The following is a 16929-nucleotide window of genomic DNA, read 5'->3' on the forward strand; positions in this document are numbered from 1 at the left end:
TGGTGGAGAGGCATCATGAGCCACCTTCTGAGGGGATAGCCCTTGTCACCCACCAGCCATCCATCCAGCCTAGCCGCAGCACTGAAGAGCTCTGGCACCTGGGAGTGTATGAGGATGTAGGTGTCGTGGAAGCTGTCTGGTACCTTGCACAGACTTGTAGAATCTGCATCCTGTGATCACACACTATCTGCACGTTCATGGATTGGAAGCCCTTCCTATTGATGAAGGCACCGGGCTCACCTGCTGGCGCCTTGACAGCCACATGTGTACAGTCTATAGCACCCTGGACGCGGGGGAAGCCAGCAATGGCCGCGAAACCTCTGGCTCGCTGTGCCCGACTTGCCTGGTCACAGCGGAAGCGGGTGAAGGTCAATGCACATCTGAACAGAGCGTCTGTAACCTGCTTGACACAAGTGTGGACAGCTGATTGGAAGACACCACAAAGATCACCCACCGAGCCCTGGAAGGAGCCAGATGCATAGAAGTGGAGGGCAACTGTGACCTTCAGAGCTGCTGGCATGGGGTGTCCACCCACACAGTTAGGGGAGATCTCAGGGCCAATCATCTGACAGATATAGTTCACTGTCCCCCTTGATAGTCAAAGCCTCCTTCGGCACTGCACCTCAGTCATATTGAGGTAGCCTGTATACCCTGGCAGCAGGATAGTGGCGTTTTCTGCGGCCCCTTCCACCTTGGACTACCTCTTGGCCCTGCGCCTGGCCTCCCAAAGGTGGCTCCCCTGGAGGTTGAATGTGCACTCCTGGCCTCCTCCTTATTCTAGCCCTCCTTTCCTCCTCAGAGGAGCTGCCTCCAGTGGAGATGTCAGAACCCATACCCCCCAGGCTAAATGGAGGCCTCCGGAAAGCTGCAGGCCCGATAAGGATTACTGTCTGCAGACTGATGAGCTGAAGCTTCAAAGTACAGAGAAAGCTGTTGGAAATCGATCAGAACTGCCAACTGTCACACAGGCAAGTTTAAAACACTTTCTGCAATAAATACTTCAGATAAAACATTAACAACTCCTCTGAGCCCACATATCCCACCTGTGGATGAGGTTTGTTCAAAAGTCACTTACCCGCCTGCCCATTGCGCCCTTGCGCCGAGCCGAAGATCGCACGGGCGCCTCAAAATCGGCGTCGGTTGCCGAGTTAAGGACCTTAATAAGGCCTTTAATTAATGGCGGGTGCGCGTCGCACTTCATCACACGCCCGTCCAGCTAAATATCACGATCCTGCGCGCTGACGTCGACACGCGACATTTTAAGCGCTGAGGTGCAGGGTCCGCCACCCGCACGTCATACATAAAATTCTGCCCCATGTGTTCTGGAGCAGAAATGTGGATTGTGGTTTGAACTGGTCCAAACAGGGAGGGAAAGGTGATCTTTTACATGTGCCTTCCAGCTTGATGAACTAATATCTTTGAAAAGGCAAATTTGTCAGCATACCCTTCATCCTTATAAAATGGGACAGCATTTACCTTTTTGTATTGGACATTTTATTTTGAGATATAGTTGGTATATAGTCTTTCTAGTTAAAATCAGTACATGTAAATGCGATGGATTGCAGAAATGCAATGCATGTGATTTTTATGGATTTTCAATAAGTATTTAACAAAATAGCACAGAAGAGATTTTTGGCAAAGGTTAATTGTGAATGGAATTAAGGGGAATGTGTAGATAGCGAGATGGCTAGAATATACAAAGCGAAGGATAGGAATGAAGGGTTTCTCAGACTGGGAAGATGTAGTGTTCCACAGGGTCTATGGTAAGCCATTTTTATTATATGCAAATATGTGGATTTGGAATTTGAAGAAACAAGACTGAAATCTACGAATGACATCAAATTGGGAAGGGAATATCTTCTGGCAGCAACCATCTCAATCTATCCACAGAGCCACAAAAATACTAACCTCGTTTTCGGTTTACTTTTCTCAGAGGAGGAATCTTTATCGTTCTCTGTCTTAGCCAACTCCTTGGGTGCTTCCTTAGAGCCCTCTTTATCATTGGTAGGTGTTTCAGTTTGAGTCCGGCTAGCTGACTTTTTAAGAACTTCAAACTCTGAATCCACATCAATATCTTCGACTTCTTCTTCTAGGATTGTCATTCTGGTCAATGGTGTAGTTCCAGGAGTGCACTTGAATGTATCATGGAACTCAACAGGCATGCTGAGACGGAAGAACAGCATGTCAGTATTGCTGTTCTGAGACCCAAAAGTTTTATGAGAAACTTTCAAGCAAGGAGGGTTGTCAACTGTTCCATCAATCCTTGTAACCTGCGTAAATACAGATTCAATTTTTAGGGTTAAATATTCCACAACTGAACTCAAGGAAGTCAATAGAACAACGCAATTTAACTTGTCTTCTGATAGTAATTAGTTTTAATTAGTGCTGAGGGCAAATTTCCAATGAGAACATTGATTTTTAAACCAACTTCACTTTCAACTAATTACACAAGAGTTTATTTATCAGCTCCAATAAGATTGACTAGTCAGAACTGTCATGATTACACATAGATATAGTCAGATCAATACACAAAATACATAGAATTACATAGAATCATAAAGCTAAATATACTGCTGCTGCTACTTATACTCCTACCGGACCTGCTGTCATGGTATGTCACACTTGTCTGTCTTGCTCCATCCTCACACTCCACTGTAGCTCATCTGCAAACACTCTGTGACATCCGTCATTAAACTACAGCCCGGTCGACCCTACTTTATTCTGTCCTCTACAAGAGATCTCTGCAGCTTTTCAGCTCTGGTCAAATAGCTGAAAAACTGATGTTTTCTTTTCTGTATGTCACTCTTTAAGAGTTCTTTTTGTTCTTGCAGTTTCAAGCACCTCTTCATTCGTCTTATGGTCTTGTATGTGGAATTTTTAGCATACGTCTTAGCATTCAAATTTCAAAGGCCTCTATTTTCTTCCACCGATCTTTGCTTATTGTGCAGGGTTATGAGGCATACAAGAAAGTGGATAGAATGTAGCATCTTGAGATTTTTCCTTGTTACAAGCTTTAGTTTTCTTGTTGTTTATACGTCCTTCATTTCACAAAATTACTTCTGCCTATAGCTATTCCTTTTCTAACTTCTGTATCATATCTGCCATCTTCTGTTATTTGTCCGAAACAGACAAACTTATCTACTTGTTCCAGCATGACACCATCCATTTCAATCTGCACTCGAGTTTCTTCCAATGTATTCCTTCTGACTACCATTATTTTTGTCTTTTTGGTGTTCATACTCAATCCATATTCTAAACTTCTAGGTTTTAACTAAATATAAAATCAGGGAAAAATAGGGAAAATCCAATCAAAGCACATAAAAGTGTCAGAGAAAGGTTAAAGGCACTATTACATGGCAATTCACAACAGAATTAGGCTGTCTGATTCAACAAGTCATTGTTTGCATTTATCTTCCAATGAGCAGTAGCCCGAATCCCCTGTGCCCACCATTTTCCCATTTCTTTATCATCCTTTCTTACAACCATCTATCTAATATATCCTGAATGTTTGCACAGCCTCTGCTTCAATAACTAACTCCAATAGTGGGCAGCATTTTCCCATCGGCAAGCGGGGGGCAGCGCCCGCTCACCGACATGTAAAATGACACGCAGTGACGTCGGGTGGGTGTCCCAACGTCAATGCACGTCATTCAGATATTCAGTTCGGTGGGCGCGCAGCCGTGCCGAGCCTTAATTGACCTGCCCATCGTGACACGTGCCCGGAAGCGCTGTGCGGGCGGCAGGGGGATTCCATGAGTCGTTTCCTGCACTCTTTCGCGCATGCGCACGAATGAGCGCAGAGATCTCCCTGAGACACAGAGATCTCCCTGAGGCACAGAGGTGTCTCAGGGAGATTTGTTTGAGTTATGGAAATTTGAATAAAGGTGGGAAAAAAATTTAAGGACATGTCCCCCTATGTGGAAACTGTCACATGAGCTGGGATATGTCCATTATTTATTTCAAAAATTTTTATTTAAATAATAAACCCTTCATGAAACCTCATCCCGCCCGTGGACGAGGTTTCATGAAAAATGTGAAGGCCGCCTGGGCTTTTCACCTGCCGCTAACCTTAAGATTGGACGGGCAGCTCAGTTAATTACTTTTTAAACAGGCCTTAATGGGGCTTTGATGTAAAATGGCGACGTGGACCTGATCGGGGGTGCCGATCGGGTTCGCGCCTGCCCCCGCACAACCCCTCCCATGGGGGGGAGATTTCTGGCCAGTGTTTTTCACTGCCTCACAACCCTCTGTACAAAAGGGTTACTTCAAGTCACTCTCTGCTTTAACGAAAACAACTCTGGTTTTTCAAATCTTGCCTCAAGGCAATTTTGTAGAAAAATAACACAAAATGCTGGAAACACTCGTGGACAAAGAATCAGTGTTAAGAAGAGTTATTTTAACCTAGCTCGATTGATGGGGCACTGTTGTTATTGGGTGAAACACTGGATTTATACTCACCCAATAATATCTCCGGACACGCCATTGAGATTGGCTGATGAAAGGTCATCAACCGGAAATACTAGCCTGGATATTTCTTGGGGCAGGAGTGTAGGGGAAGACAGAGTTTCCAACGGGTAATGCAGGAGTCTGGACTTCTCCTCAATTCCACAGCACGTGTCTTTTGACCCTAACAGTTTCTCCACTTGGAAGTTGGCCTGATTGGCTGGCTTGCTTCCAGTCGGGCAGGAAGTAAACACAGCAGAACCAGGTAGTTCCAATTCGTGTACATGTACTGGGGCAGGGGGCATGAGGCGCTGGGTGTCTAGTTCTCAACCCAGGGTGGGGTGCGATCCCCAACCCCGAGGGCCTTTATATCTATGGGGGGGGGGTGGGTTGAGCACAACTCCTGCTCTTGGTCTATAAGCAGTGCTGTAGCGGTAATTACCTTCTCCCCAAAGCTGGCCTCGCTTTGCTTCAGTTGCTGGGTCCCAAGGCCTGGGAGTCCTATTTTCCCACTGTGGCCATACAAATCAAAACTGGCAAAGCAGATTCAATCGAAGGCTGCCAGCCTCATCGATTGACTTAAGATGCCAAACCATCTGCTGGGAAAGAGTTGGCTACCCAATTCTTGTCCTGCCTTAATAAATCCCAGAAGTCAGAAGGTTGGAGACAGCTTTCTGACATGCTTGGAATTTTTCCCAATTTAACCCTTCCACATGTTCACCTCATGTTAAAATTTCTCCTGCTCTTTTTCCCTCTCCACAGATGCTACCTAACTTAATGAGTATTTCCAGCATTTTCTATTTTATTCCAGATTATTCAGTAACCTTCCAAAAGCATGAAGTCTAAAACTGCACTCGGTAATCCCAATTCTCATGTTTTATATAGATTCACATTAAAATTTTGATTACTGTCTATAGCTGAATCATTAGTAAACCGCATCACTTGTACACTTGAATATTTTTTACTCCAAACCTTACCTCAACATGACTGTGATCTGTGGTAACAGGAACAAACTGAGGCAAACTTTTGCTGAACCACATTGTGGTGTCCCGCTTCATGTTCACAGCAAAGGGTTCAAAGCCTTCCTGCAAACCACATATGGTGAAATATCTCAGGCTGCTAACGTCTTGTCCCAGGTTAATGCGTCCGACCTGAGAAAGGCCCAGGCTGCACACAGGAACGAACCCTGAAAAAGGTACATCATGTCACATACAACCCAGAAATGAAATGGGAGCAAACTAACTGGGGACAGCAACAAAGTTCTTCCACAGGTGCTTTTTTTAATACCCACGCAAAAATAATTTTCATCCAGAAGTGACAGGGGGTAAAACAGAAAGGATTGAATATATGCAGGATGCCTACTCCGACAGAAAAACACTAAGGGCTGGATTTAATGCAGCTCATCATAGCAGGAATCCTGGAGGTCGGGCACACTTAATCATGGAATAGGCCCCATGTCAGTCCCCTGGCAGCAGGATAACCTCCCCTTGATTTAGTCTGAGGGCAGAAGGTGCTGATGTGGGATTTCTAGCCAGGGGATGTCAATATAGCTCATTAATGAGCCAATTGACACCCTTATCCCTGGGCCCACTCCAATTTGGTGGTGGCTCTCAGATTAAATGGAAGCCACACAGCTTTCCTGCACCCTCGAAAGGTCGCCCAGCAAGCACTGTCAGGTTTGCCAGTGACCTCCCGGTGGGAATCTCTCAGTATCGGGCACTCTGTGCCTGATCGAGGGACCAGGCATTAGGTCATTGAAAGCCACCCCTCCGTACCCCTGTTGCCGACCCTCTGCCCCCCAATTCCCACGATGATCCTGGGCCCCCTGGTGGGCGTACCACTGCCAGCTGCCACCGCTCCCGCTGGAGCTGGCTGACAGGACTTCCACCGCCGGGGACTTCAATCACAAGGAAGGCCTGCAGTGCTCATGACTTGATTCCATCGGGCCCCTCCTACAGAACTCATAGGGGTTCCCAACTGCTTCTCTAACTAGTGGGCAAGAACCCCTCAGTCCAACAGAATCTCAGCTATTTCCTGATCTATTTGTATTTCAATTTTCTTCTGGTTGAGAAGGAATTTATCATAAAATGTCTAACTTATCTAGAGCGTTGGACCTGACTACATTTGAAATTAAAAAAAACATATTTTTAAGGCTGCAATAAATAGTGTCCTGAATTTTCAACCCTATAAAATGCAGCTCAATAATTAATGCATGTTTACCTAACATTGCTGGTCTACAAGTTACCAAGTGTTACAGAATATTATCAAATATTTTGTAGGCACCATTATAACTAGCTATATTATCCAATTCAAGCTAGATTTTGAATCCTTGCTAAACTGCTCTGAATATTGAATCACCTTTATTCAATTCGCTGATATGTATACTCATATACAAAGTAAATACCTTGAACTTTTCTTCCATCTCACCTGCTAGAATGGTCGAATGATAATTTTCAGTCATTAGAGTTATAGACGGGATTAAAGAATTCATGATATTCTGGAGTTTTTTTTAAAAAAGAAAATGTTATCTTGGGTGTTTTTATTTTGGTGCTTAAGTAGTCCACATTTTTGTACTGGGATAATACTACAGTCTTAGTACGATTAGAGAAACTAAACTATTCATCACCTCCAGAGTAAATCCTTCTCTATATCTTTCCAAATCCCAACCAGAACTCACCATCGCCTATTTCAATGTCTTTGAACGCCAACTCAGAGCCAGAGTCTCTGATAAGCATCTCTCCATTAAGCGTGAACATGATGTTCATGTCATGTAAGTCAATCATACAACCAACCACATCGCCTGACTGCCAAGTACGGCCAAATGGTTCACTCCCAATGTGCCAACGCTGACCCTGTAGTACAAAGAATTGACAAAGGACAAAAGAAAAATTTACACCACAGAGATAATTAGGAGCTTATGACCAGCATGAAACTCATTTGTTATTCAGTTTTATCGAACTAGCAACAGGTTAAATGTAAACTGAAAATTACAAAATGAAAACATAGTAGTTCATGGCAAGCAGAGGTTTGTGAACATTTTTCCATTACGCTATTTAAAAGTGTTTCTCATCTGCTAAAGCAACTAGTGACCAATGATAATGTACATACACACAGGAAACTGTAAACTCAATCTTTGGAATGATTATGCCTTTTCTTAACAAATAGTTATTTAAAAAAGCAGTTAAAGTAATCAAGGGTGAGCTCTGCCACTCTGGTTTACACCTGTGTCACTTTGTTTTGTAAATTATTAATTAAAATGAAAAGTTAAGTTCAAAGCCAAGCTGGTTAGTGGTGGATCAAATCAACCAGAGTTTGCACTCGATCACTGTCCAGAATAGATCACAGATAAAGAGCTGTCAATCAAGCAACGTTTCCTGGGCCACAGCTGTTTCAACAGAGCCATGGATATCTGTGCAGTGTCCAGTGATCCTTTCTGGAGAAAACACGAACTCCAGTTATCAAGCTTGGCTATGAAGCATCCACGTCCTAAAGATTTAACATTACTCTACGTCTATAATCTCACAGGAAAAGCTAGATTAGAGAGGGCTTTCACTGTCTCGGAACCACACCAAAGTGTGAACTGTTAGTTTCGAGAGAGGTGGGGAGAAAACTTGAAAAAAAAATGACAACAAACCTTAAATCCATTAAACACGAAGGCGAGATCATCAGTACCCAGTGGTAGATCAGGCCTGCACTCAGGTCGTGCCCATCCTACCCTCATTTCTCCTACAGTCAAAGCTTCAAACTCAAAGTACCACTTCCCACTCTTCACTGCGTATGATTTCTCAGCACGGAAGAGCCGTACCTTCTCATTGCGGCCGATACCTGGGATATGGGCAGCTAGCACAACAAAACACAAACATGAGTGATTAAAAAATAGAATTTTTAAGTAGCCAGCATTTTAACAGGACATAAAAACAGTAACAAGTGTTAATAATTTAATACTCTAATGATGTATACAGTCTTAAAATATTTACAAAGCTGCTATGATTTGTCCAATTTCAGAAAACCTGTTATGTAACTGAAGTGCACTTCTCAACTTCCATTGGCTGGGAGGGCAGGTGAAGGAGGGGGGGCTGTTAGAGAAACCCACATCTTTTATTATTTTTAGATGCCTTCAGCCGAGTTTGAAACTTCTCCGCCTCGACAGAATTATTTAACAGGCCATCCAGATATGGGTTAGATTAAAATCCAAGCTATAATATTTGAAGAAATTGACTTAACGTGTTCATTATACAAGTGCAATAAAGACAAAATTGGCAACTGCACAATTTTAAAAGGTAAAGGGCTGTCAAGGATACTGACCTGCAGCTCACAGAAACAGAACTGTGCAATGTGGGGCTGGTTTCTCATGGAGGCGGGGAGACTCCACTGAGGTGTCGAATTGGCAGCCGGGACCAGGTTCCAGGATTCCCATAATTTTCATCAGTGTGGGTTAAAGGCATGGGCTGGTGCGGGTCGTGAGTCTGCACCCTGTACTCCCAACTTGGCTGACTCCATTGCATGGATAGGTATATCCTAGTCCTTCGCAGTTTTCATGGAGTCAGGCCAGCTTTTAAAGAACTTGTGGTTCACGGCACCTCAGGAGGTGTCGTGAACTATAGTCTGGATGAGGGAACCTCTTAAAAGGCAAAATCCCCCCCATGCCAATCTATGCCATTCCAACCACCTCCCCTGGCTCCTCATACTCTGCATGCCAACATATGCCCCCAAGGATGCATAATGAGGCTTGGTTGAGAGCCCAGATTTCCATGGCTCTGTTGAAACTGAGGCTCAGGAAACGTTGCTCGACTGACAGCTCTTTGTATGTGATCTATTCTGTCAATTGCACAATATTTACTTACACAAGATAATGTGGTGTCAAGTACTTGCAGTTTCTGCTATTGATACTTTAAAGAGTCTGGATGGTTTATACTTTTTAGGGCTGTAGTAAAAACAATTTTTCTTAAAGTAGAAAATTATGAACGAATGACTACTTTTCAAAGCTTTTTCACAAATCCTATTGATACTATAGGGTTCATTGGTTCAATATAGAGTGTATAGCAGGTGAATGAGTATGGAAGTGCCATAGCGTGGCACTAAGAGTATGAGGGGCCATGGAGAATGGTGGAGGAGCTTAGTGTGGTATGGAGGATATGAAGGGCCATGGGGAGGCAGGAGCTGGGCACAGATGAGGTGTGTGCGTGTAATGGTGGAGGGTGAGGGATAGAGGGCCTTTCTGTTTTTATTACAACTGGGACGATGTCCCAGGTATCCCCGAGCATCAAGGTAGGCCTTTTAAACAGCCTGTGTGGCTGCCTCTGAACCCTTTCAAAGGGCAGCAGGTAGGACTCATGTTATCACGTGCCACCACCACCCCACCTAGAAATGAAAATCCCGCATTTATTGGCACTTTTTCCCAAGGTAGGCACAGCAAGCCATGAAATTTCCTGACTCCCTCTTCCTGCCTCGAAGATGAAAATCCAACCCTTGATCTCATGACACTGGGAAAAATTAGAAAACTGTGCAAAAAACACAGAATCTGATAGACAGCAACTGTAAAACAGTGGCCCTGATAAATCACATATCTAGTGTACTTTTACTTTAGCTGGAATTGGTTTGGTCCTCATGTGAAAGTTACTTTACGGTTGCCAGTGGGAGTAAAATTAACAAAGGGGATTCAACCCCATTTATCAATTTTTTTAACCAATTTTACCACTGATAGCTTTTCAATTGCTTCACATTTGCCTTTCTTTCTTGTAGCTAATTGACAGTTTCTGCAGCGAGTAGTGAACTTAATTTTTATATTACCCCACCTGCCACATTGTACTAACTTGCTCTTGAACAAGGAGTCAACAGTCTTTTTTTTTTTTAACGGTTTTCTAGCCTGGGAGCAAGACTATTCAAAAAGGGAGAAAAGTTTGTTACTGATTGCTACAAATTACTTTAGCATTAATTTTTCACCAAAATTATTTGAATGAGTCAAGTGCATCCTTTAGTGAGTGCAAATAGTGTAGAACAAACAAAAAACTGGACAGTCATTCAAGTACTGCTAATTTACTTTTTTTTCTTTCATGGGATGTGGGTGTCACTGGCAAGGCCAACATTTGTTGCCCATCCCTGATTGCCCTTGAACTGATTGGCTTGCTAGGCCATTTCAGAGGGCAGTTAAGAGTCAACCACATGTGGGTCTGGAGTCACATGTCGGCCAGACCAGGTAAGGATGGCAGATTTCCTTTCCTAAAGGACATTAGTGAACCAGATGGGTTTTCACAACAATCGATGATAGTTTCATGGCCTCCATCACTGAGACTAGCTTTATATTCTAGGTTTATTTAACAGAATTCAAGTTCCACTGTCTTCCATGGTAGGATCTGAATCCATGTCCCAAGAGCATTGATACGGTCCTCTGGATTACTAATCCAGTGACATTACATTGGATAGTGTACTACAGTATTTCCCTATAGTCACTACAGCCAATCCATCACTCATGTTAGATGATTATCAAAGTGAATAATTCTTTCAGGTTTTAAGTTTACATACTGGCTTCTTGATCTGGTGGTTCAATGTTGTAGCCATAACCAATCAAGGTACGGACAGCCTCACACAGACTGTCTCTGTTAGTTTTCTTAGTGCGTTCATCCAGGAGGTTGTATGGTACAAGGCGGGGATTTCTCTTGTTAGCGATATCCTGCAAGCACAAAAGTAGCAGAAACATATCTCTGAAAATGAGAAGTTTATTAGATCCAAAGTTCATCTTGATTTGTAAGTTGGATAGCAGTGACACTGCTGAACACTACAGCACTCTAGAACAGTATTCTTTCATGTCTTAACTCCGAATTGGAAACCACTGAATACTAAAGGCTATTACCCTCCCCGCAATCAAAACAGTGGAGTGAAATGCTGGTCTAGTTGTCGCTGAAGTACCTCATGCAGGTGTATAAAGTTGTGCAAGTGCCACTAGCTCTCTGATGTTCTCAAATATGTTGATGGGTCGAGAATTTGCTGGAAAAATAATGACGAGTATAATGCACACATTGTTACCAATGTATAAATAACCCAGAAATTTGTGGTGAGGAGAACAGATCTTGAGAGTTCCAAATTGGCATAAATTGCTGGACGATTGACATTGTTCTGCCATTAGCCTCACCAAAATGGAGCTCTCAGTCAACCTCTCAGTGTAGTTCAAGGAGTTGCTGCATTTGTGCTGTCAAAGCTAAATAAGCTCACTGCAGAAAGTTAGGGCTGATACTGAATGATGTGAGGATCTTTTCAATAGTAAAATTTATGCCTCTGCCGGAGGCCAAGAAAGGGAACAACTGACAGCGTGCAGTCTCCTTCCTGCAAGCAGTAAATTGCTGTTAGAGGTTCTTAAAAGTAAAAATATGGACTCGTGGTCCAGTCATTAATTAAGTTCTCAGATGTCCTTGTCGCACCATTGTCAGATTGCACATCGAGTGATGCTGAAGGATGTGGAAATACATCTAACAAATATAGGGCATGTTGTGATATGTCTTGCTCCAGCAAACTCTGGGCTACATATTAATGAATGAGTGCAATGAGCATTGGTAGGTTGAGAGACAATGCAGGTCATCAAAACTGAAGCTAACCATTTCCTCAACTGATGTCCTCACAAATAGGGCCCAATATTCACTGTGGCGGGGAGTTATGGTCAGGAAATATGGAAGTGGAAGTTTCCCCCAAATGCTGTGAAGTGCTGACTCTAGATTTTTCTTTCCAGGTTCCCCGGCCATATGCCATCCTGACTGGAGAGCTTGTCTGCCTGTCGGATGGGGAAATCTGCATCGTAATGCTCAGGTTAATCAACGTGCAAGAATGTTGGTTAAGAGGTGCTTGTGTGGCAGGGGGAAGAAGGGATAGCAGGGGAAGCTGACATCACGGGTAGAGATGAGGAGGTCAGATGGAGCTCGGGGGCTGTCGGTGCAATATGGTAAAGATAAGGGAGGTAGGGGCATGGGTGGGGGGAGGGTGGAAATTTACAGCATCTACTTTTCGGACCGGGAGAAAACACTCCTGCAACTCCTGGCCTACAATAATGCTGTAAAAGGGATCTAGCCCTTCTCACTTCTTTTTACCTGTCAGGATTCCTCCCTGAGACCAGGAAAACCTAGCCCACAGTTTAAAATAGAAACTTAATTAAAATGGAGGCATGCAGCTTCATTAAAAAGGACCTGCCTCTGGAGAGGGATTGGTCGACCATCTCTGGTCCACATCTGTTAAAACCACCAGTTTTAACAGAGCAAGGCAGGTTAGGCTTGTGTTTAAAATTTTTAACATTTTACTTTAACCCAACCCAAACTCAAGCCAGTTTTATGCGTTGAAATTCCCCCCAACTGACATTGGGCAATAATCAGGATTAAGTAGGCTGATGATCCTTCGTCCTATCTGAGGAAATTTAAACTCTTTAGTTGTTTTAGATTAAAATTTACTTATTACTGTTTACTATTGCTGCATCATGTAAAAAAAATGTTTATTTAGTATAAAATTGCATAGCTAAACTTAATTAGTCTTTGCCTTTTTAATGATTTGTCCCATTGATAGTGTCAGAAGCCAACTCTTGAGCATTTTTCTTGAATACTGCTCAATTCAGATTATCAAGTAGACCAAAATACATAGGAAAAGGCAAAAGCCATTTCTGTAATAATATCTATACATTGCATCAATTCACCATTCAGAATTTTTGGGAGTATTTCTACATTGGATTCCTTCCAATAGCACAGGATGAATGCCCTGAGTTAATTCACTGGCGTTTAACTCCAATCTGATAAAATAAAATCTGGAAAAGTATACATAATACCTTTGAGGTTCCAACAAATGGGAATTGAGAATATACCTGAAGTATTCTGAAGTATATGATTATCCACGCACTCTTAAAATGTCAAGAAAATTTCTGGATTCCTTCGCAGCCTCTTACCTGCAAAATACTGTATGTCCATCCTTGACGGATGCGGTCCCTTGCCCAGACATTGTGACCATTTTCAGCCAGTTTGTCCACCAAAATATTTTGAGCTGGAGTCAGTTTCACATGGGAAAGGTCAAGTGGAGAAGGCTTGTATCCACTTGACATCAGGTACCTGTGACAGAAGTGAAAGAGTTTTTAATCAAAAAATAAATAAACCAAGGCCAAAGGAAGACAGCCCCAATTGGTGAAGTTCACGTACTCACATTTAAACACTTGTACTACAATTCCTGTGGCCACTATTATTTTTACAGGTATTAGCCTTTATATTTTAAATAGGTTTACGCCTGCATAACAACAGCACTAACACGAATGAGTGCCAGTGTTTTGCGTGTTTATACATGAACTTGGTCGATTGATAGTTCTGCCCGATCCACATTCTTAGCTAGAGTCACTTACACAGGTTTAGTCTAGACATGGGAAGCCAGTACAGTGTATAATTTTTTCCTGGCAGTATTTTGATTATCAACTTGAAGCTTGCTGTAGCTGAACAATTATATATCACAAATATACATACCTACATAATCTAACAGCCTTAAGAGTCAAAAAGTTACCATGGAGGTCGGGTCAGAATAAATATAGCAGTGGCAGCCTTTCATCTCGTAAGGCAATCATTTGTACAGTGGTGGTCAACTCTTGTGTTAAGCATCGTCTGGTGTGACTGAGGAGCCCCACTCTGGCATGGCAGTCTCTGCCTCATTTGCTGCAGGGGAAGACAGTGGGCTAAGAAGGTGCAGGATTCGCTGGCTTCTGTTTTCTCTGGGCCCGTTTCGCAACCAGCTGAGGGCTTTATATTCCTTCTAATGCCCTTCCAAACAGTCTGCCTCCAGAGGTCACTGCCATCAGCAACAGTCTCCCAGCTTTCAGTGTCAATGTCCATCATCTTCATAGGTTGCTTGCAGGTGTCCTTGTAGTGGAAGGATGCATGCCCAGGAGGGTGTGACCCAGTGGCCGCCGTACAGAAAGGTTTATGATTGTCATCCAGACGACGAACAAAGCCGGGCAAGTGCAGACACCATTGGTTTAACAGTGAGTGTATGCTGGTGGACTGAGCGCGCTCCAGGACTGTTATGACACAGCAGTTGGTAAAGGCTGAGTTACTTAAAATCCCTGAGGGAAACTTTAAACAACTGTCATAACCTATATTTTCAATTGGTATGTTTGAGATGCAGTTCTGAATTCAAGAATAAAACCACCAATCCTCAAGAGGTTTTTTTATATAAATTAAATTAACCATTTGTTAATTTAACAAGAAATTGAACACATACACGTGTCTATAAATTACTACCATAATAACTTAAACAAATCCCCAAATTAATCACTCCCAGGTAAATCTTCCCCAAGGCAACAATAACCCATAGATTTAAAAAGACACCAGGCAAAGCACATTTTATCTTACAAATTCAAAATGAGGTTCCTTTAAACCATCGTAGGCTTACAGGCAGCTTAGATCTTACATGTCTTTGACTTACACGCACAAAACTCTTTTCTGTATATACCTAGTCTTTCCACTGAATGCAAATTCTGATTGTATCACCAGGCCCTTTGAACTCTACCTCTTCTAACAAAACCCCTTTCATAGTATCAATTTTATTAGTACTATAAACATATTGCTTGGTGTTTCCTAGCTAGGTGCAAGATTTCACACCCAGCCTTTGAATGGTTTATTCAACAAAATGCAAATGTGCCCTCTACCTTACTGTTTAACATCTCAAAACTACTATACATCAAAGCACCCAGAGTAGCTGGTTTTAATCCAATTAAAACAGACACACTCACACCCACAGACACACACCCTACTACAAGTCCAATTTAAAAATAATTTCCAATAACATTATATACATTAACATCTTCATGACGAGGACTACCCTTGTGACCTTGTCCTATCATAGCTGACCTTACCCATCATTTTTTTCAAATTATTCATTCACAGGATGTGGGCTTTTCTGGCTGGCCAGCATTTATTGCCCACCCCTAGTTGCCCTTCAGAAGGTGGTGGTGAGCTTCTTAAACCACGGTAGTCCATGTGGTGTAGGTACACATGTTGTCATGGAAGGAGGTCATCACATTGAGTAGCCTCGGCAGGCAACCAATTTTCTGCAGCAGCTTTAAATGTGAGATTCTCCTCACATAGTTAAATGCCTTGGCGAGATCGATGAATGTATAGTCCGGTGAGTAGGCCTTCAGCAACAGGCCACATCGGGTAGTGGAGAAGAGGAGAGATTGGGGGAAGATAGGATATATATGTTATAGCGTTTCCTTTGCAGCTGCTGGACTGAGAAGATAGTGTCAATTGTAGATCTCCCAGGGCAGAGTTTTTACCTCGTCGGGCGGGTGCGGTGGGCAGGCCCAGGAGCAGTGTGAAATGCGAGTGGAAACGCTGAGCGCTGCCTGTGCAGGATGGGGGAGGAGGGCAAGCCGGCATACGCGCGAGTAAGCGCTGCATAATCTCCTTGAGGCACGGAGCTGCCTCAGGGAGATGAAGAGATATAAAAATACATTTTTTAAAAATGTAATAAAACATGTCCCTTCATGTGACTCTGTCACATGAGCAGGGATATGTTATTAGTCAAAAAATTAAAGTTTTTGTTTTATTTTTATTTGCTTTTGAAAACCTCATCCCACCCGCTGACCGAACTATCGCGCGACTGCGCATTGACATCGGCAGGCTCGGCCAACAACAACGCGCGTCATTTCACCCTCGAGTGGACACATCATGCCGCTCCCTGATTCGATTATGTTTCACTCAGCCCATGCAAACGTAATTCAGAAATACTTAATGATCTATAAAATAAACAAAACCTACGATTTGGCCATTTTTATTTTCTTCAGATTTTCTTCTGCCTTTTCATCAGCCATTCCAACATGGCAACCCAACGCCAACAGGGTTCTGAGGAGAAATATTTAAAGAAAAAAACTTTTAACAATTCATCAATTAAGCTGAAGCATGGTCATATGCAGTAATCAGAATTGCACGGTACTTACTTTAGAGTTTCACCAGACATCTGTAAGTTGTAGTTTCTCTCGGGTTCAGGCAGTCTGCTAAACTCCACAAGACATGGGTGCAGCTTCTTGTTGTCATCTCGAATCTACAGGTAAAGAGAAGCAATGATGAGCAGTCTCATGTTTATTCCACGATGCGAATATAAAAACCTGTTGTAGCAGTGTCTACAGGTATAAAAGACACCCTAATGTGCTTCCAACCTTAAGTGATTAAGTGCTTCCTAAGTGTACTATAATGGACTCATCCTCACTCAGAAAAGAAGCCCTTGCTTCACACTGGGATGAATTTTATGTTCGAAAATTGGGCACGCTGCGCCCTACGTGAAATCCGGCAGGATGACATTAGGTCGCCAAGCTAATGTCATCACACCACTCTCCGATAATATGGAAGTCGGGCAGGCGCCAAAATTGGCAGCCCAGCCGCCATTTATAGAAAGTTAAGTAACGAGCTTGTTAACAACCCAATCACAATTTTATGTTGCCCGATGGACTTTTTGGGCATCAAATCTAAAAACGATTGGGAG

General features: G+C 42.9%; 1 protein-coding gene across 1 annotated transcript in view; it reads right to left on the reverse strand.

Annotated features, from left to right (window-relative positions):
• The window catches only part of LOC144671280 (ryanodine receptor 1-like), a 473493-nt gene that overhangs the window by 312807 nt on the left and 143757 nt on the right, over nt 1-16929 (reverse strand). Inside the window, exons 22-29 of the mRNA XM_078533089.1 lie at nt 16388-16491; nt 16209-16292; nt 13358-13517; nt 10966-11113; nt 8078-8283; nt 7121-7295; nt 5421-5629; nt 1909-2270 (exon numbers count right to left, since the gene is read on the reverse strand). Coding sequence (XP_078389215.1) covers nt 1909-2270; nt 5421-5629; nt 7121-7295; nt 8078-8283; nt 10966-11113; nt 13358-13517; nt 16209-16292; nt 16388-16491 — 1448 coding nt within the window. The remainder of the gene's footprint in view (nt 1-1908; nt 2271-5420; nt 5630-7120; nt 7296-8077; nt 8284-10965; nt 11114-13357; nt 13518-16208; nt 16293-16387; nt 16492-16929) is intronic.

The sequence above is a fragment of the Cetorhinus maximus genome, chromosome 32, assembly GCF_964194155.1.
Source record: "Cetorhinus maximus chromosome 32, sCetMax3.hap1.1, whole genome shotgun sequence".
NCBI lineage: Eukaryota > Metazoa > Chordata > Chondrichthyes > Lamniformes > Cetorhinidae > Cetorhinus > Cetorhinus maximus.